This window comes from Mus pahari, chromosome 5, assembly GCF_900095145.1.
Source record: "Mus pahari chromosome 5, PAHARI_EIJ_v1.1, whole genome shotgun sequence".
Classification (NCBI taxonomy): domain Eukaryota; kingdom Metazoa; phylum Chordata; class Mammalia; order Rodentia; family Muridae; genus Mus; species Mus pahari.
In genome coordinates this window covers 131,271,955-131,294,661 of record NC_034594.1, presented here as the reverse complement: position 1 = coordinate 131,294,661, position 22,707 = coordinate 131,271,955, and the positions used below count along the sequence as shown (strand labels likewise).

Genomic DNA, 22,707 nt, shown 5'->3' with positions numbered 1-22,707 from the left:
TTTTCATGCATGAGAAGTCTCAACATCACCACAGACCTCTCCACTTTGGAACTCATTGTGAGAAGAAGACAAACATGTCTGCCTGATGCCTAGGAAAGAAAGATGGATCAATCAAGGCTGGGCCCCTCTGGCTCCTCTCTACATTCTTGGCCTCTGCACTCCTATTAGATATGCCTCTGTGTTCTGCCTCGACAGTTTGTAAAGGGTTAGCCCTAGCGCTGTTTGCAAGGAAACCTGACACTTAGAGAGGAAAATTTTATTTTGACACAATGTTCAGCAAGCCTTTGGCCACATCCAAGCCTTTTGTCCTAGCACAGCCTCAGCAGATGAGTGTGGTGTATTCATTTTGACCTGCTGGCTCATGCCACTGCCTTTTCATTGGTTCTAAAGTTGGCTAGAAGAGAAAAGTAGCACTCATTAGATACATTTGATCTCAACAATAAATATTTTTGTAAGCCGGGCGTGGTGGCGGGCACCTTTAATCCCAGCACTCGGGAGGCAGAGGCAGGCAGATTTCTGAGTTCGAGGCCAGCCTAGTCTACAGAGTGAGTTCCAGGACAGCCAGGACTACACAGAGAAACCCTGTCTCGGAAAAAAATTATATATATATATATATACATATACATATATATATACATATATATGTATATGTATATATATATATATATGTAAATGGTCCCTTGACACAAAAACCAAAGCCTAGGTATGTGCTACACTTTCTCACATGACTATATAAAATTGTAGTTAGGTGTCAGATTAAAAGTCCACATGAAATGTAGTACTACCTATACATCCTACCTTCTCTTTCAATATGAATAAAATCTCTTCATATACATAGTGGCCATAGTTCCTACCAGAATATTTTAAAAAAATGCTATTAACATTATACCATGAATCCCAGCTGTAATGGCTCTGTAGACATCCTCTACGATGGTGCCTTTGGTCATGTTTATTCTGTGCTTAGTGCTATTTGAGGCAATAAAAATAATAATTGCAAATTGCCAGCAAATTTTCAAATTCTACACAGGATGGTCTGCATGTAGCTTCATAATCAAATTGCTATCATATTTTTTGCTATTACGTATTTTAAAAATATGCCTGTAGTACCAGCAGTTGCTACATAATATGCAAATCCAACAAATAGAAGAAGAATAAAAAATAAACAAGTCAAAGTTAGTATAGAAAACCAAGTTAACAATAGTTTATTGTCTGATGTTTATAAAATTGCATATAGTTGTTCATCAGCATCTGTGGAGTTTGGTACTAGAACCCGCAGCAGTGATAGTCTTAAATTGTTCAAGTTCCTTTAGAAAGTAGCAAAACATTTGTGCATAACCTGCCTATTCACTCCTATAAACTTCAAATTATTCTTGATTACTTATAACACCTAGAACAATACAAGTAATATTGAAATACCTGTTATATCATATTGTTCAAGGACTAGGATGAAGAAAAATGTCTCGACATGTTTTGTATAGGCATGTGTGTGTGTGTGTGTGCTTAATATGCTTTCAATCTGAGATTGACTAAAGCCCAGATGTGAAGGCTACAAACACAGAGAACAAATTCCACTTTATCCTGCTACCCTGGGGCGCCTGAAGACTTAAGCAAAGTGATTCAGAACACCAGATGATGTGGCTCGGTCTAGACATCCAGGCACTAGAAGCAAGAAACATGAGAAGACTGGCAGATTGCAGCTACTCTTTAATGGTTCCCTCTTACATCACTGCCATGCTTCATGATTAAGATTCTATACAAAAATTCAAAGAAAAATCCCAGAGGATCTGAAAATTGGGTGGACTGAGTGTTCTTTCATTAACCAAGACTGGTTAAGAAGCAAAAAATAAAAAATATGAAACTATAAAAAAAAATGCTGTGAGGGATGGTTTCATGCCTGTAATCCCAGCACTTGGGAGGCTGTGAGGCAGGAGGATTGCCATTAGTTTGTGTTGCAACAGTGAATTTGCCAAGGAGAGAGGAGAAAAATAACAATCTCTGTAGCAGACCCCACAATACCGAAATCGTTTCTTGCTCTATCTGGAAGTCATTATTTAACCTAGGAAGTCTCTGGCTTCTCTAGAGATAATCAGACTGGAGAGACCATGATTGAAGCCCTTTGTCTCACCAAACTCACATTCACTAACAGGGAGGACACACGCAGTGAATCAAGGTTTCTAAGGCCTGAGAACTTCACGTGGCTGAGCTCCAAATTATTTCAAGTGATTTAGACTCCCAAGGGAACAGACAACACTGAACTTCAGAAGACAGATGTCAGCAAATTCCCTCCCAACTTCCACAGGAGTCCTCCCAGCCTTCTGCATGCCCCTGTGGGTACCTAAGGCGCTTGCATAGTTATCCTGCTCCAGTGTTCTTAGTAATCATCTCTGCACAGAACTCTGAGGGCATAAAACTGCCATGCGATGGCATGATTTACATGGTGACCTGGAGACTAAAGCAGTTTTTGCATTTATATTGGGGAAAATCCATTAACCAGATAATTTACATTTCCCTGTCGAATCTCCCTCTAGTATGAACATTTCCAAGTTGTTGTCAATGTCCAGTCTTTGGAAGAACATTAACTTCCATCATCAGCACCATAATCATCAATCTACACTGTAATGTGAGAATTACGGGGAACTCCGATTTGCTATGGCTGTGTGCAGGGACATTATTCTAGGCTTGACCACCATCTGCCTATAGGATGGAGAATGCAAATCACTTAGGAGTGGTACCCTGAAGGAAAAGGCCTGTTCTGGGAAGTCATCATCCTGGGAGCATCCATCACAGGAGACACTTCCAAGGTAGAAAGGGGCTAGGAAGTAAATTCTCCAAATATCTAAAGGGTGCATTTCTTTTAACATAAAATACCAAGCATTCAAATGATACTTTCATAATTTAATTTAGCCATGTCAAATTCATTTTCCTTAAATATACTTTAAGTTACTTTTTTTCTTAAATTGATTTCTAGTCACACACACACACACACACACACACACACACACACACATACATCAATGATGTATGAATGAATGATCAGCTTGAGATGGCTATTCAGTTGCAGTAAGGGTCCTTATTATGTGGTCTGGATTGGCTTCAAAGAAACCATGGTTTTGTCTCAGCCTCACACGTGCTAAAATTCTAAGAGTTTCCCAGTAACCGGGACCTATGCTTTTCTAACACATGCTTTCTAATATATGTTTAAATGTTATATGTTTCAAAAAGATACTCCAAGTGCCATTTAAAGTATTCTCATAGCCATGTTAACTTGGTTTTATTATAATAAAATGACTAGGCAAGATGATAGAGGCTAAGGTGGTGAACGGACACATATGTATAAATAGGGATGTTCAGTCGTGTTTTGCAGCTTTCTGAAAGCCTAATGCCATTTCAAACTAACACGATGCAGCTATTAGCCAATCCCAATAGTGAACCAATTCCAGCAGAAAAAACAAACAAACAAACAAAAAACTCCATTCATTTAGTACATAGTTTATCTAGAACTTTATGAAGTTCCCATGAAAAACTATGCTTATTGTGACATGATACTATATTTTCAGTTTTTACCTTGGCTTGATGACATCATAGGAAATACTGGAATGCTATCTCTATGCCAAGTTACCTGCATACACAGGGCTGACTCAGAAACAAGTTTAAAGACCAGGAGGAAATGGAGCTCCATAACTTGGTGTTACTTTAGCTGGCTCACTGGACTGGACTCTGTCCCCATGTCTTACAGACAATCCAGTCCAGTCAAGAAGTGACAGTCTCTCAAATGTTGGGAAAGGTAGAGTAATAGCCCACTGCACACATGGACATTTCAGCCCTTTCCCAGAGAAACAGTTCAGACTAGAAAAGTATTTCCCGAAGTCTATGCCGCTGCCCCTGAGGGTTTTATAGACAGCAGATGTGTAAGTAATGTTTTCTCCACCCACCTTAGGATAACTGGTGGGATGAGGAAGGTTTCCATGTCCTCACTTCTTCTAAAGATGTGTCACTGACAAGTTTCAGAAGTTCTGCCTAGGATCTTTGGAGCACCTTGCCTCTTTAAATCCCTAAGTCTCTAAGCGCCCAATACTCAGGCTTGCCAGCTCTGGGCTGACACTTAAGAATCCGATTACTCTAGATTGTTTAACATTTAGCCCTGGAAGAATCTGTCCTCCCTCTGTTCCTCTGGTGATAAATGAAGGTACAATGCCTGGGATTTTGAGTGCCTCTCCTAGCACAGCTCAAACTCTTCCAGTAGCTCTAGAACAATAATCAGCACCATATCCTTTAATATCAGGCCCCCAGGGAAATAAGCCAAAGTTGTTTTAAATGTCAGTCTCTCTATTGCTCTCCCTGGTGACCTTTAGGTAACCATAACAGTGAACCTTCCAGGCTGACTGTCTGCCCAAAGTCCCAAAGACTGTGGCAAAAAAAACCAAAACCAAAAAAAAAAAAAAAAAAAAAAACAACCACCTCTGAAAGCCCCTTTAAGTTCCTAGATGCTGGGACTCTTAACCAATCACCTTCCATTCTTGACCCACAGACATTCTCAGGTGGCTGAAGGAGGTTGAGCTAAGCTTGGCATATCTAGTTGTTATAGGTGATTGTGAACATAAAGCTCCGCCCTCAAAAGGAATCTTAGAAAACTCATTACAGTTCAGTAATAATAATAAAGGATCAGAATCTGATGAGATCATGGATGCTCATTCATTCATTCATTCAGTCAGTCAGTCAGTCAGTGTCAGTTAGTCAGCCTGCCAGCCAATCATTCAATGTGATTGTTTGTATATGCTCAGTCCAGGGATTGGCACTATTAGAAGGTGTGGCCCTGATAGAGTAGGTGTTTCACTGTGGGTGTGGGCTTTAAGACCCTCTGTTGCCTGGAATCCAGTATTCTGCTAGCAGCGTTCAGATGAAGATGTAGAACTCTCAGCTCCTCCTGCACCATGCCTGCCTGGATGCTGCCCTATTCCCACTTTAGTGATAATGGACTGAACCTCTGAACCTGTAAGCCAGCCCCAATTAAATGTTGTTCTTATAAGAGTTGCCTTGGTCATGGTGTCTGTTCACAGCAATAAAATCCTAATCAAGACAGTCAGTCAGTCAGTCAGTCAATCTTCTGTCCATTGACCAGATTCTATATACCAATCAGACATGAACAGTAGGCTCAGAGACCGGGAAATGCAGATGTACACACTCATGTACCGGTGGGAGACTCATGTGACAGGAGAGATGTTAGCCAAGAGCTATAGCATCCCCAATGAGAGCTCCTTTTTGAAGCGCCAGGGTCATTCCCAGCTGGGATCCTTTTTATCTGGGTTGGTAGTTCTCACATTCTTCCTCTCTTTTACAGCCCAAATCTTACAGAGCCCATAGAGAGTGTCTGTTCATGTGGACTGTATTTACCAAACTATACCATATCTGAAGCCAGAACTGAGAGAAGTTAAAATATTTACTGTTCCATTTAAAAATAATAGCGACCCTGTTACATGCAACATTACCCATGGATTCCATGAAAGATAATTACATTTATAAAACAAAGCCGAGTTAAAATAGCAGTTTCTAACATATTTTTTGCAAAGCTTTTAAGTGTTGTTTTAGGAGCTGGAGAGGGTGAAGTCATTTAGAACTCCTAATGCTCTGGAGGAAAACTAGAGTTCAGTTCCCACACCTACATCAGACACCTCACAACCACTGACTGTCACTACACCGCCAAGAATCTGATACCCTCCTCTGCCCTCCACTGGCACCTACATGCACGTGCTCATACACGTAGATACATACACATATATTTTTTCTTAAATCTTTAAATGGCGTCTTAATAAACGTCAGATGGATTCTCATCTCGGTTTCTACACGGTACACAGAACCAAGTTATTTTGGTTGGATTTTATAAAGACAATCCTGCTCAATACAGATATGAAAACATAAATGATGATGTGGTTATTTTTCCTCGATAGTATATCAAAGTTCAAAACGTAATTTCTTCGTGGTGAGGGTCTATGTGGAAGCAGAAACAGGAAGGTGAACCCTCCCCCATCCCCCTGCTCAGCAACTCCTGCTTCCTGACCCCCGCATTCCCCTACACTGGGGCATAAAGCCTTCACAGGACCAAGGGCCTTCTATACACAGTTGATGTAAAAAATCCACTGTCAGTTTTGAAATCCGAAGGTATTTTCTCTATTCATGCATGCTTTTGAAGCAATACTTGGAAAATAGCAGGAATACTTATTATATAGATGGTCTAAATGTCAGCCCAGTTCATGCTACAGGCTCACAAGACTTCATCAGAAAAGCCTTTTGGTATTGGGAAAGTGTGATGTCTCTGTGGTCTTCAAGAGTCTTTATGATATTCCAATGGTTCGCTTAAAAGCTTGAGTCTTAGCATAGGCAACAAAACCGTTATTGTTTGCTATTTAACCATGCTCCTTTTTATCCATTTTGAGGAAAAACTTTGCTAAATCCATTCAAAAAGCTACAATTTTCCTGCCTGGTTTTCCTACAGATAAAAACTGTGATGAGCCAAAAGCAGGTACTTTCACTTCTGACTCAGACAGTCACACTGTAGCTTGGAGCAAATGTGCATTTGCCGTTTGAAGACTCGCAGAGGACATGAGGACAAGGGTCAATAGCTAACAAACGAATTGTTTGTACTGCTTCACTTCAGTCATCCCCAAGTAAACACTGGATCTGTGAAAATAACCCACGAGTAAGATTTTTAAAAACGCGGTGACTGCTACAACAGTTGATGCAATTGTTCTTACTCCTGTTACAGTATCTACAGTTTTTTCCCATGAGTTTCAACAACCTAAATCAAGGTAAATATCAACTCAGTAAAAAAAGGGCCAGTGATAGCTTAATATTATAATGAAACACTTTCAGTTTAAAGAGCTTCTGCAAGGGTCACATTGAGCTCTGGGAGCCTGACACGTTCCTTTGAGACTCAGTGAGCTAGACACGAGGCCTCTCTGGAGCCAGCCTGGTGAAGATCAGCAGCACCAAGGTCAGATGTGCCAACGCTGTACCTACTTCAGAGCACATAAGTATCCTGTTGTGGTGCTGAAATGGTTAAGAATATGTTTTCTGGAATGTTTGTTTTGAAACAGCATCTCACTCTGAGGCCAGGGGTGGCCTGGAACTAACTTCAGCCCCCTGGGTAGCAATGGTATTCTACCTAGGACCCACTGTGCTTGGCTAAGAAACTATATTCCTTTAAGAATCTTGAAGCTTCATGACGTGGTCAGATGGAGAAAGAGATGGTTTTAGAATTAAAATATTACTGAGGATTTGGAGTGCTATGAAGAGCAAGGAACTCTCCGAAATTTGAAAGAGGTTGCACATAAGATACACACACACACACACACACACACACACACACACAGACACATACACACATACAGAAATACATACACAACACATAAACACATAAAACACACAACTACACACATGCATAAATACACATGATAACACACACATAAATACACACATACAACCCACACATAAGCACAATGCACACATATACACAGAACACACACAAACACACACAAATAGACACATATTCCATACACATATTCATATATACACACAAAACATACAATGTACACATACACATATACATACAACACACACATATGCACATAAGCGCGCACACACACACACACACACACACACACACACACCAAACAGTGGAAACAATTCAGAGTTAAGACAAATTTCAGCAGTAGGTCTCTGTTTTGAAGTAGAAGGCAGAGAGTTGTAGAAATGACCTTGAGGTCACCCAGTCACCCGAGCTCTGTCCAAGGAGCCTCGGAGTTTGACTTCAGAGTCAGAGCAGACGTTGATTTGGTATTTTTCAGAGCTGACGAGCTACTGCATCAGTCTGGACAGAAACTTGTCTGAGAACATGCAGGCAGCATTCTATCCTGTTTATTAGACCAGAAAGTGGAAAGGAGAGACTTCCAGGGCCTGCTGGGACAATACAGCCTCCTTTCTTTTCACTGAAAGATCAAATTCAATCCTGTTTCTTCCTCTGGACATTTTCCCACACAATGTGATGCCTGGAGCTGTTGCAATTAGCTTATTATGAATCTGATAATGAAACCCACACTTGCCACTTCAACGAGGGAGAGCAACGGTGTTGAGGGCTCCTGTGCTTGGGCTGGAAGGGGAGGAGAGTTAACCTTAGGGAACTGAAGCTGGCAGGAGCACACACAGGCACATAGGGAAAGGGACTCGAGGATATTTATAAGATGAAGGGAGAGACCTAGAGAAAAGAGTGAAAGTCCAGAAGAGGAGAAAGGCACAAAAGAGTGAGTACCAGAAGAGGTGGAATGCGACCTTCTGTGACACAGCTATGTCTCCTTTATTTTTAATGATACTCTCAGATTCAAGGGTCACAAGTGGGACTCGATATCTGCACAGAAAGTCTTAGAAATTGGAGGGGGCATCATAATGAACACAGAATTTGTACAGTTTGAGATTGGAGTTGCGAAGAAATTTGAGGCCATTTATGCCTAATAACCTCAAAACTTAAGGTAACCTGTGAGACACGATCGTGGCAAGTGTGAATATGTAGGAATTAAGCTGAGAGCTTAACTATTTTAGCAAAAGTCTGAAATGGTCACCTAGAGAAATGCAAGGGAAAGTTCATCAAGGTCAATGCAAAATTAATAAACAATTTTCAGGAAGAAATCAAGATCAGAACTCAGATAACTATAAAGCCTCAAGTCCATACAGGTAAGAAAATTTAATACAAAGCTTAGTATTTCCTCTGGATCTGGGATAAAAATCACAGATTTTGGAAGACAATTCTCATCTGCTCATTTGAGCACTGAATGTTGAATAGTAACAAAAACAATATAATTGACTATAGTGATAAAATATATACTAGGGAATGGATGGTGTCAGGGGGCTCTAGTACACATGGAGAATACAAGGTGCTCAATGAAGTGAAGAATTCCCAGGAACCAAATGAGGGGCAGAATGGAAGATAGCATGAAAGAAGCTGGAAATAGAAATTGTGACAAGAAATGACAATATCAGAGCCAGACACATTTAGGGATCAGGAGAGTGTGACCACAGTCATATGTGTACAAAATGCAGTTTTGAAGGTGGAATTGTGGGGTGAAATCCAAGTAATTATAAAGCAGGATATTAGATGTTCTGTCTATAGGAAAGACTGCCCAGCTATGATGGTCACTTGCTGGTTTCTCTAAATAAAAATTTAACAGAGCATAGCTACAGTGATTCATTCAGCTATTATATTTACCTAGTATCTGTGGCTGCCTTTTCACTATAACCATCTATTGAGTAGCTATAGAGACCGAGTGGCTTAAGATTGAAAATGTTTACCACTTGTCCTTTCGGAAAACACTTGTTAACCTGGGTCAACACGGTTAATAGGCTTGTATAAAGGCAAGAGACAGATTGAAAGAAAAACAGGGCCAGTGCCAAACACAATCACTGTGGAGTAGCCTGGACCCTAATGAATGGGACAGAAAGGAAGGGAGAGAGTGACAGAACCGAAGAGATAAACACCCCAAAATGAGTGTTGCTCTGCAAGGATAGCAGACTTCCAGATGTGCAAAGAATGCTTATTTTGAAGGCATCATTTTAAGACTTATTTACTTTATGTATGTGAGTTCAGTGTCGTTCTCCTCAGACACACCAGAGAAGGCCATCGGATCCTATTACAGATGGTTGCTGGGAATTAAACTCAGGACTTCTGGAAGAACAGCCAGTGCTCTGAATCGCTGAGCCATCTCTTCAACCCATGAAGGTATCCTTATATGCAGTGTGTGTGTGTGTGTGTGTGTGTGTGTGTGTGTGTGTATGTGTGTGTGTGTGTTCTTACTTTTCATTTTCTTGAATTAGATCTAGTATGTGGCCACCTAGCTATGATATGGCAGTATAAAGGATGCATGTGGCATTTCTTCCTTTCCTTAAATTAAAAAAGTCTTATTCTGAGCATCTGCCTTTCCCTTTCCAGCAAGTTCTTGCATCCTTGTGAGTTGCTTTACCCTAGAGGAGGATACTGGCTTCTCAGATAGCAGAGGAGTAGGATGGAAGGTCCTAGTCCTCAGGATTCATGATCCCATGAGCTCTGGAAATACGCTCACAGACATGCACAGGTGTGCTTTATTAACTTCCTAGGGCAATTTAAAAATTAAGATTCACCACATTAGTCACCCAGGAAATACTAGAAAGGACAAAAAGGAGGACACAGGAAAAAAAAGTAAGGCAGAGAAAGAGGAATAGAAAACATAGGTTAAAGAATGAGGCTGGGGGAATTTATATGCAGAGAAAAAGTAGCTCTCCAGGAGAAAGCAGGGACACCCAAAGCCTCAGTCGGGACTACAGTGTGCAGACTTACAGGGTACCAAAAGATGCCCTGTGCATACAGATTACAGTGGAAATAGAGTCTCAGGGAAGCTAGACAGTGTGTCAATCATACCTGAAGTCTATAAAGAGTTAAAAAACAATTTCACTAGGTACTGCTAGGATGGACAAGCTTACTCTCATGTCCCTTCAACGATGCGTTCTCATTTTTAGACATGGCACCAACATATTATGTAAGTATTTATTTACATCCTTTGAGCTATTTTTTGATTTACCCTTTCTAGTACTTGTTCCTTAAGTTATAGCTCATTATTTGTCACCCAAACCAAGAAGCCCTATGACCCACTCGTATATTCCAGCATCCTTTGACTTTTACCTATTACTTACATGATCATTATCTCACTAACAAAGTCACTAATTCACAACTTGGTCATTATAATCATCCCATCTCCAGGGAATGATTTAGACATCATGGATCATTTCAATGCTGTTTAAATTGTTCTAGCAAAAAGAAGCAATTACTTTTATGGAGCAAATGTAAAATTGGTACTAAATTCTGACAAAGGCTACACCGTCAGAAAACCGAAGAATAGCCTCACTTAGAAATAGTGATGCAATGTACTCTTCATAAATATTATTAAACAAAATCCAATTTCATATTCAAAGAACAATTAATTATTACCAGGTGAAGACTGTTTCACAAATGCAAAAGCTGTTCAAAATTAGGAAATCTATGTATATAATTTATTTTTCAAATAAATCTGAGGACAATGCATTAGTTAGGGTTTTTTGTTTGTTTGTTTGTTTGTTTGTTTGTTTGTTTGAGACAGGGTTTCTCTGTGTAGCCCTGGCTGTCCTGGAACTCACTCTGTAACCCAGGCTGGCCTCAAACTCAGAAATTCTCTAGCCTCTGCCTCCCAAGTGCTGGGATTAAAAGCATGTGCCACCACTGCCTGACATTAGTTAGGGTTTTATTGCTACGAAGAGACACCATGACCAAGGCAACTCTTATAAAGGACAATATTTAATTGGAGCTGGCTTACAGGTTCAGAGTTTCTGTCCATTATTATCAAGGTGGGAGCATAGCACCATCCAAGCAGGTAGGGTACTGGAGGAGTTGAGCTTTCTACATCTTGTTCAAAGGGCAATCAGGAGAAGACTGACTTCCAGGCAGCTAGGGTGAGGGTCTTAAAACCCATGCCCTCAGTGACACACCTACTCCAACAAGGATACACCTACCCCAACAAAGCCTAATAGTGCCACTCCCTGGGCCAAGCATATACAAGCCATCATAGACAACAATCCTATCATTAGTTCTATAAATACTGAAAAACATCTAATTATAAAATATTCTTTGTGAAGGAAAAACTCATTCTTCTTTAATATGCTAACTTTTATTCAACTTAACCTAATTTTAGAATCAGATCTAAAAATTATCAAATGCATATATAGTAAAGGTGACATCTCAAATCAGAGGGAAACCTGTGGCCATTTAATGAATGGTACAGATATCTGAGCAAATATAGACATAGCTAATGTATTACTTCACATAACATATGTCATACCACATGCCAAATACTTTCAATGTCTATTAAACATTTAAATATAGAAGATAAACATTAGGATTTAAAAGAAAATTTATGAATCAGTTTATAATCCTAATATGTAGAAAATATTCTCAGCTAAACTTTGAAAAAGTATAGAATATAAAAATAAAATAACTAATGCTTTTAATTTTATAAATGTCAAATGTTTCTCAAATGTAGCAATGAAATCATCAAACAAGGTCTGCCATAGTGATGCAAAGTTTTTAATCCAGAACTTGGGAAGTAAAGGCCAGCCTAGCCTATATGAGATCACAAACAAAACAAATATAATCAAGGGAAAAAAATACAACTTCATGTAAAATGCTTATAATTGACATTATAGACAAAAGGATAACCTACCAAGTATCTGAGTACTTGTAACATACAAAGCTGACTAGCAAAGGGCTGTTAGTCTAGCGGCCTGACAAATACTACACAGCTGTGCACTGACAGCTACAAAGCGTAGGATATAGAAACCTTCATATATTGCTGATGAGAACCCAGACTGGTGTACCCATTCAAGTGCAAACTGACAATCTTGTTATGTATTTATCATCTTTATGATCAGAAATTCTCCTCTTGGCATATGATATATGAGTTTCCCCCAAAGTACTTAAGGAAATGCTCTATGGTAACAACATTGTGTCCAATGGTAGGCAGGAAGAAGCAGTCTGTGTGTCAGCCATCCAAGGAGCTGGTAAAATGTGGTCAATATTCTCAATGGGGGGTTCTACAGCAGTTGGATTCCTTCAAACTATGGTGCCAGTGTTCCTGATATGCACTGCTAGATATGGTAGGTTATATATGGCTGAGCGCTATATACATCTGAGCTTACTTGAGGGTTAACTAATTCAAAGTTAAAAATTGAAATTTAGTCATTCTGTCATTGCACTAGATACACTTGAAGTACTGAAGAAGCACATGCTATTAAAAACGACCTTATTGGATTATGCAGATATAAAACTATAACATTATTGTTAGATAAACATGTCTTTAATCATGCATCATAACATGATTAAGTCTTAATAAATATAGTGCTGAGTAAATAAGAAAGAGTGGTCAAGCACACATGTAGTCCCAGCTTAATAGGTAGAGACAGGAGGATCAGAAGTTCAAGACCATCCCACACTAAATGAATCTCACTCTATAAATGAATACATAAATAAATAAAAATGTAAAGTCTAGTTGTGGGACAGCAAAGTGGCTTGACAGGTATAGGTGCTTGCATACAGCCCTGAATTGTTGAATTCAACCACCCCTAATCCACACAGCAGTAGAGAATTAAAAAACTCTCATAGGTTGTCCTGTGACCCCCACAAGTACAATGTTGCATGGAGCACCTGCACTACCATACACATGCACACACACATGCACACACACACACACACACACACACACACACACACATGCATACACTAAACATTTTTGCAAGATAGAGTAAATAGGAATTAGGAACAAAAATAAAGTAAAACAGATGCCCAGATAAATTAATAAATTAATAAAACCTGGAAGGGGAGGGGTTTATACAGACTTGAGATAGAATTAAACTGAGAGTTGGGGAATATTTTCGGCATGAATCTCTACATTGCGATCATAATAAATATAAATAAACAAACACAAAGAAAAGTAAGTACACAAAACTTGTATGCAGCCTTCAGCCAGAACAGCTTCTCTGACAAATTCAAGACATTTTTTCTAATACAGAGAGAGAGAGAGAGAGAGAGAGAGAGAGAGAGAGAGAGAGAGAGAGAGAAGTGCTCAATGTATGTTCAGCAGGACTTCTAGGAAATATGAACTCATTCAGGTACAAGTGTATAAGAAGGATGCTGTTGCAAACATCAAGGAGATGGGTAGCATTAAAGACAAACAAATGAACAAACAAACAAAAGCCCACAAATGTCCACCCCAAAACTGAGAGACGATCCTATTACCCAATTCTCTGTTGGCCCTGTTGTAAGCACACAGGATCAGGGCAAGAATCCTGCCAAGATAACAAATGTGTATGTCAAACGTATCAACACTTCTAGGAGTCAAGATAAGTTCCTGAACATGTGAAGAAAAATTATGAGACAAAGAAAGACACTGAAGAAAAATATGCCTGGATTCAATTGAAGAGACACATTTCAGTTCTGCCCAGAGTCTGGGGTTAAGGAAATAAAGATGAGAAGAAGGAAGACCAGGGTATTTTGTAGGATAGTCCAATTACTTTATAATACCATAACCATGGATATATTATCACACAAGAAAAAATGAGAGGCACCAACATATGAGCATGTATCAACATATGTAACCATAGAGTGCCAAGACCCAACTCTAATGTCAGAAAATTAAAATAAAAAAATTACTTGGGAGGTTCAAGGACCCTAAGACAGGCTGCAGAATATGACAAAAACGTTAACTCTACTTTAGATATCTGAATAGTCTCACTAAAGGCAGTGAGGGGCACGTGTCGACCCAAGCAAATTTGGAAATGAGTGGTGTTTAAACTAAAACAAAAAATGTGTACCGAAAACTGTAGACACACTGCTAGTTACTGTTGGTAAGCAGATCTAGTTATTAGAAACTGCATCCTGGAATTGAAATTTTAAATAACTGGATGGCAGATGATCAGAACCAGGTTTCTCATTGTAGAAATAAGAGAGTCGGGAAAGAATCTGCAGACGGATTCATGAACCCATTAATAGTATAGAGAGTAGAACAGAGATGGAGTTGTCAGCATGAACTGATGCTTAACTTGATATGCCTACAGAGGTTACCTGTAGAAATGTTCTTTGCATTCATGAATGCACAAGTCATTATACACAGTTTATTCCTTTGTTGTGCCCGATGACAGGGTAGAAAGAATAATATACCTAGTTGGTGCATAAAATAATTCTTGGTGCCTATAACTTGGTTTTTTAATACCATTTTCCAAAAAAGAAAACAGGGTTCCTAAGAGATGGAACTATTTCAGGTGTGTATGGGGAGAATATCTGAGATAAACCTAGAAGTACGTATGTTGGCTAAAAGTAAGAAGTGTTCAAAACAAAAATCCACACTAGTAGAGGCATGTGAAATACACAAGAGCCTACTGAAAGAGTTTCCATTAGGCAAAGCTAGAACAAGCAGTTTAAGCAATAAAATCAATAGACTAGTATTGAATTAAAACCCCCAAATATAAAATAAATATTTCTTAGTGTATAAAATAAGTATTTATAAGTCCATTTGTTATGAATGAATGAACGAACAAACAAACAGAAAATATAATTCTCTCATATAGGATGATTCTAAAAAATTAATGCAGACACAAAGCCTATAAAATAAGTAGTTTAGTGTGGTCTGTATTTTGCTGGAGTTGAGTACAGAATGGGGAGAAACGTGAGCCTCTACAGAGGAGACCTCACAGAACAGCCTCACTAGGTAGTCTAGATGGACAGCACCCGTGATCAGTCATGCTGACCTGATATCATAACATAAAAATGACAGAGAATGCCTTCTTCCTTAAACCCCACATCTCTTCTAATTACTGAGAAAAGATCAGAAGACTCCCAGTGGAAGAACATTCTACCAATGACTGGGCAATGTTCTTCAAACCGTCAAGGTCATTTTTAAGAACAAGTCTGAGGACCTGTCATTGGCAAGTGAAGCCTAAGGAAAAGGGACAAGTAAATGGAATGCAGTATCGTGCTTGGGGGACCCTGAGCAAAGAAAGCCAAAAGCCGGCTCTTCATCTGTGACAAGAACCTCAGACTAATGTACAAGGATAACAGGAGGACAGCCTGGGTGGTCATGTATCTATGTTCTAAATAATGAAGCATGTTTTCAAAACAAACAAAAAATTCTTTGCCATCATCTTCAAAATTCCCCTTATTCTTCCATTTCTCACTAAGACCTTTTATTAGCAATGATTCTACTCATTTTGTATTTTGTATCCTTGTTTTGCATAATTCTTTCACCACTCTGTACCTGTCCCCACACAAGATGACTCCATCATACATGATGATGAATCATGAGTGTGTCAACATATTTACTTCCTGTCTTCAACTAATGGGGCTAGTAGGTTTTGCTATTACCAACAGCATTGCTGCAAATATTCCTGGAATACACAGTCTGTGTTGTGCAATACGTAGCTGGAAGTGAAACTGCTTGGTCTTTGGGTGGTCCTATTTTCAACCCCACTTTTACAAAAGTTGTGGTATCAATTCAGATTTCCATGAGCAATAATCTAATTTCAATGAAGTGTGTTCTGTGAAAAAGAATCCTCCCCCCTGGGTTTGTGTTTCTAGCTGCATTTGTAGCAGAAGATGACCTAATCGGCCANCAGTGGGAATAGAGGCTCCTTGGTCTTCCAAACTCCATATGACCTAGCACAAGGCAAGGCCTGGGCCAAGTAGTGGGAGTGGGTGGGTAGGGGAACAGAGGTGGGGGGAGGGGTATGGGAATCTTTCGGGATAGCATTTGAAATGTAAATAAAGAAAATAATAATAAAAAAAAAAAGAATCCTCATGAAGATGTTTTGATCTTCTTATAAAAATTTTAAACTACATCCTATTTGTAATAAAAGTAATATGGTGATAGATGTCACTGTAATGCATTAGAAACTGTCATAGGCTGACATTTTGGATGGTTAACTTGCTGTAATCTGTGGGCAGCTATCTGAACATGGTATTAAAGTGAAAGAATTGAGATTTGGTATATCTCGGGCTAGAGCGATGTCTCAGAGGTTAAGAGCACTGACTGCTCTTCCAGAGGTCCTGAGTTCAATTCCCAGCAACTACATAGTGGCTCACAACCATCTGTAATGAGATCCGATGCCCTTGCAGGGTGTGTCTGAAGACAGCTACAGTGTACTCATGTAAATAAAATAAATAAATCTTTTAAAAAATATAAGATTTGGTATATCTTTGCTTAAAAACATACCAAGTTCTGCCCTCGAAAACTGACAGTTATCTGATAAACTCCTAGCCATTTCATTTGAATCATATTTAAAAGGAGGAATAAAAGAAAAAAGTCAATAAAGGAAGGAAGCAAGGGAGGGAATATATGTGTGTGCACATACATATACATATGCATAAATACATATGCATGTATGTCTTTGCTCTATAAAACAAGATCTTAATCTTCCATCCAAAGAAGAATAAAGAAATTAAGCTTGTATTTATTTTTCTTTCATAAACTCCAGTGTCTTGAATTTAAGCTGTATCAGCAGATCTTGAAGAACACTTGAAGCATCATAAAAATTCATCATTTATGCATTCAAAACTCCTTTGATGTAAAAAAAAATCTACATTTCTGTGGAGAAACAGTAAATAATAACCCTCTCAATACTATAAATTAGTGCGATCTGCTTGTATGTGTTGTTCAAGTGCCGAAAACTCCAGCTTAAGATTGTTCTCATTCATTCTACCGTGTCTCAGATGAGGCTGCAATTCTGTATAAACTTGTTCACTGGTAATCTAAACAGATCACTGTCTGAAGAAGCAAGGGGAATGAAGAAAATACATTCTCAAGTTCCTCTCTCAATGGGAGATGGAGAGACGTGTGAAAAGAAGCTAGGGGTAGTGAAGTACTTCAATTGTTTACTGTTAGTCCAAAGACCACCTGTAAGGAGAAAATGTTGTCCAGTGCTAAATCTGAAACCAGTTGTTCACTACATGATAGCTCACTGGGCTCTGACGGTACATTCTAAGCAGCACAAACCCATATAACAAAAGCCAGAGGCTTCAGACAGGAGTTAAACATGGTGGTGCTTTTGTATGGGCTCTTGGTTCCACCCTCCTCATATTCTATTTGTATTTCCAGGGGGGCACTTCTCAGAATATTGACATATTGTCATCATCAGCTGGCTTGTTCATCTTGCCTGTGGATGCCATAGAATTCCTCCAAGTAGTAAAGGAACAGGACTAGACATAAGAACCTCTCCAATTCTTTATTATCAAATCAAACTTTAGGTGTTTCTTGACGGAGTTCACCCTCTGCACTGAGGCTTGTGTGAGGATAGACTCAATAGACAAAGCTGTTCTAGAAGCATTTGCACAAAAATGATTTCTCTGTATAAAGCAAATGAATGTTTTCTTTATCCTCATCATTTGAAGGGGATCCTTTATTTATGTAAAAGGACAATTTTTGGAAAAAAAATTAAACCATACAGCAAAAGACATAGAGAAAAGTCTAAATGTCATATTAACTCACCTAAGTTTAAATGACAAACAGGTCAACCAATGGGTTAATGATGATTAACAAAGGGACCTTGAAAACCTTGTTTATTCCAATGGTCCTAAATCTTCTCTACTGTTGGAATGGATGGTAAACTGGAGGTTGACATCACATTTGTCTTCATACCCCATTCTTTTGAGCACCACTACTACTTTAGACACCTTTAACAGGGTCTTGTATGTGGGTTCTTGGGATACCTATACAGGCTGATTTACCCTTAGGTATACTTTCGTCCATAAAATCCACAATAGCTAGTGCAAGATGCCAAGGCTCAAGGGCAAGCCGTCTCTTTGTTAAGGTCTATACATGCAAAGGCTAAAGAGTTGGTTTAAAGCAGAAGAACATCCTCTTCAGCTAGCACTGGGAATAATAAGCACATCCCATTCACAACAGTGACAATCTGTATGCCCCTCTTCACATTGACTGTATTCCAAGATCAAATGTGCTCTCAAAGCAGGAATGCCTACTTCTACGAAAGCCAAGGCACAATTTTTAGTTGAGATATTAGTCTGATAAACATTTGAAATCTCCCAAGAGGATAATATGGCTTATGTACTCCAATATTTCTAGTTAGAAATTACAGTTGCTTTGCACTACTTTAAGACCCTTCACAACACATCTGAAAGCAGAGGTTTAGATTACCTGACTTGGAGTTATCTAAGAAGTACCAGAAAGAAGACAGTCTTCCACGATAAAATTCATATTTGTGGAGAGGCAGGCAGGCTAAAGATGGCAGAACCTGAATATAAACACTACAATTCAAAACTATGTATAGCCAAGATGTGATTTACAGTGCCACCTTACCCTTGTACAACAGTCTGCCACTCACTCCTCAAAGAACCGGAGACAAGGACTCCTGCACTACCACATCTTACAAATAACATTGACAGGGCTGGCGGCTGGGATAGTTTCTGGAGCCCCATCTCACTGCGTTCCAGATCAGGTCAGCCCTCCGTGCCTGACCTGTGGGGAACCATTCCCTACTCTCCAGATCCACATGCAGTCCCCACTATTCCCATAACTAGGCTCCACTCTAGTCAAGGTAACCTCTATACATAGCCAGGTCATTCCTCCATCCAAATATTCATAGTCACAGCTATCCTGTTAACTAACCTTTCCATGTGACCTCAAATACCTTCACTTCTAGACAAAGCCAAGTCAAATCTATCTTTTACTTCATTCATATATATGTATAATACATATATATACATATGTATATGTATATATATGTGTGTGTGTATGTTTATAAAAACTAGTATACATGTTATGTTAGTATATATGTTTTATATATATATACATATACATATATATATATATATATAAAACATATATAATATATATATATATATATATATATATATATATATATATATATGTCTTTGTTAAAAAAATGCAAAAGTGTTCCAGACGACTGTGGTCTGTGGAGGGGTTGGGGAAGGCATCACAGTAGTTATATGGGTGCCATGTTCATACAACAGGACACCTGTGGGCAGAGAAATACAGAGAGCCCTCTAGGGAGAAGGAGGTATATGCAGAGTCTTTAAAGGATTCCCAAAACTGCAGATGACTTGGAATGATGCAAGGCTTGAAAGGTTGGCAGCAAGGTCACTTATTAAAGACCCTTGCTTGGCATGGGCAAAGCATGCTTGACTCACTGAAATGATAGGACTTGATCCTCAAAGCCAAAGAAAGCCAACACTTGTTTGTCGTTTATTCTCATTTTTTTTCTCCAGGAGTGACAGGACCTGATTTTGGTCAAGGTGCTGCTAAGCACATACTGCATGGAGCCTGAGTTTTCTCACAGGAGCATCTATTTCCTTGGCTTCTTACCCTTGTCAACATCCAAACATACAATGAGGTATGATTACAGCTCTTACAACTATCTTTGTGTTCCTGATGAGTAGAGGGTACCTGGGGCCAGGGATGCTGTAGTTAACTTCTGTGTCCTGATGGTACCAAAGAGAGCTAAGAGGAATGAGCTTCATAAATTCCCATAAGTCTTCACGGAACGCAAGTCTGCTACCAGAGAAGAGCGAGACAAGGTCTACACACAAAGGATTACTTCCCTCACTATGAATCTTGAGTTGCAGCACTCAGGGCCACAAAAGTTAACTTTAGGAACAAGTATCCTTCAGTCTATCCTCCATGAACTTGGATTCCTCTCCCTTTCTGCTCACTTAGATGCTGCTCCTTTGGAATTCCAGGTCAAAGGGGACAGACAGACAGACAGACACGAGCAAATCGCTGGTTCTGAGCTTAGTTTGGTGCCTGGGAAGATGGAGAACAACCATGCACTTTCTGGTTCTGAACTGAAAGTGCCTGTGCCTCTGTGTAAATGCCTTAGTGCAGCAGGTTACCATAGCAACCCTAACAGGGTGCTGCAGTGGGCAGCTTTGTACAAAGGCACAGAAAACCAATTATTGGACATCTAGCTCATATACGTCTATCACAGTATACAGGCCTAGTTTTGGAATTTTTCAAAAAGAGGAGTTCTGAGTGGTTGCCAGCCCAGCCTCCCCTTTTCATCCACATATGTCCACCTTTGTGCACAGTAAACACTGCATGCAGAACCCCAAACAGCCTCCTTAGGAACATATAATTCTCCACATTCGTTCTTTCAAAGCATAGTGAACAGATTGAATTTGTACACCAGCATGACATCAACAGAACTTTATATCCACTGAATAACTCAACAAATTGTATGCTGTGATGAGTAGCATAGCCACTGTTCCTATTGCTTGCCAGCCCCCAGTCTTTATTATGTTATTGGTATTTTTCCTGAAAAAAATAAATTAAATAATCCATTCAAGTGTGTAGGTTGACTTCACTGGGCTTAACTGAGTTGCACTCCAGGAACTCTAAATGAACTTTTCATAGGACCGGGCAATTTTTAAAATCACTTCTCCATAATGGCTCAGCGAGGAGGGTTTAGTCACCTACTCTTTCTGCTCTCTGTATAAAGGTGAATCTTTGTAAAAGAGCAGGGGGAATGTTCTAACTTCACCTAGGTTTCAACCTACATATGGCCAGTAGGAGTCATGTTCCTACAAAGTGATTCTGAGTTTGTAGGACATTAAGTAAATGTGATAGTATCCTGACTGGGTTGATGTTCATATTCTCTCTCTCTCTCTCTCTCTCTCTCTCTCTCTCTCTCTCTCTCTCTCTCTCTCTCTCGTTATGGTTACCTTTAACCCTTCTCTTGGACAACATTGGGATAAGACTTCGTAATTGTACTCAGAAGAAATGGAGTGCGCAGTCGGAGCAGGAGCAGGCAGGATGAAGAGACATAAAGCTTCAGATGGAGGAGAAGTAGAGAAATGTGGTACCTAATCCACATGTGCCTGTGATGCTTTGCAAGGTGCTGGTAATGAAAGCACGAAAGGCAGTGTCAAAGGGATAGAAGATGCAGGGCCTGAAGGAATTTTGAGACCAAAGAAAATTAAGAGGAAGGGATCAGAGAGATGTAAACAAAAGGAAAGAGAAGCCATTCTGTGTGCAGGAATAGCTATACCTACCTAGGGTAGTTTGGAGAACAGAGGGGAGAAATAGTGATCATTGGGCCACTCAGGCCATTTCCTTTGGAGACATGTTAAAATGTCATGGAGATGTGGGGGGCACTCCAACAAAGAGGTTGTTGGATTTAGTCACGAAGGTACAACTTCCTAAGCTAAACTCCAGGCACATAAGAAATTTGTTTGGAAGGAAGGGTATCTGAGTCCTAAGAAGTGAGAAGCAGTCCTAGCAGTGAACTATGCACACACTGCAAGATGACCACAGAACTCTTGTTCCTAAAGTCTGGGGGATGGCTGTGGGTAAGTTTAGGTGCCCAAGGATCTGAAGCAAAGAGCTACTAAGCATGTGGCATGCAAACAAGGAGAGAGGCCTATGAGAGTTGGGCTGGGAACTGACGCTGTTCAGATGTGTTCCTGAATGAAAACTCGCAGCTCAAGGCTGAGGAAGGTTTCAGGGACACTCTAGCAACCTGTTCCTTTGGGGCAAGGCAACTAAGAAGGAAGGTTCAGAGCTCCAGACTGGATTTGGGGAGACATCAGGTGCACTGAGGCCCAAGTGCTGGCCTGCAAGTGGGTGTGAAGAAAGGTCCACGAGTGGGGCGGATCCAGGGAGGTAGTGTGGGGGAGGGGAAGTGGCCACAGCAAGTGGATGTGTGGACCGGGCCAAGGGGGTGGGCGACCGCCTGTCCAGCGCCTCCTCTGGCCTCTTCCACCTTTCCCGGGACTCACCCAGCACGAAGTAGGGTAGCTCCGTGTTCTCTAGGTCGTCCACCACGACCATTTCTCCCGGGAAGTCATTGCGCACGGAGAAGAGAAGCTTGGGTTCGGAGGCCGAGGGACTGTGCATGATGCTCAGGTCGTTCTCGCGCAGGAAGGGCAGTGCCGACACAGTGATGCTCTTGAGCTTGCACTCCAGCTCCTTAGATGGATCCACGTCGCCGGCAGCTGTGGCCAGCACCGCGACCGGCCCCCAGCAGCAGGCGAACAGGGCGCAGAGCCCGGCTAAAGCCATCTTGAGCCCTGGCCGCCTTCCTCCCAGCGCTGCGATGGTGGGGGAGGCAGCCAGCAGGGAGGGAGCAGCGAGCAAGCAA

The 22,707-nt window shown here is 40.2% G+C and overlaps 1 protein-coding gene across 2 annotated transcripts in view; it reads right to left on the bottom strand.

Annotated features, from left to right (window-relative positions):
• The window catches only part of Astn1 (astrotactin 1), a 320,538-nt gene extending 297,831 nt beyond the window's left edge, over positions 1–22,707 (bottom strand). For both annotated transcript variants that reach the window (XM_021198865.2, XM_021198866.2), the window contains exon 1: positions 22,346–22,707. In XM_021198865.2, the coding sequence (XP_021054524.1) occupies positions 22,346–22,628 (283 nt within the window). In that variant the 5' untranslated portion in view covers positions 22,629–22,707. The remainder of the gene's footprint in view (positions 1–22,345) is intronic.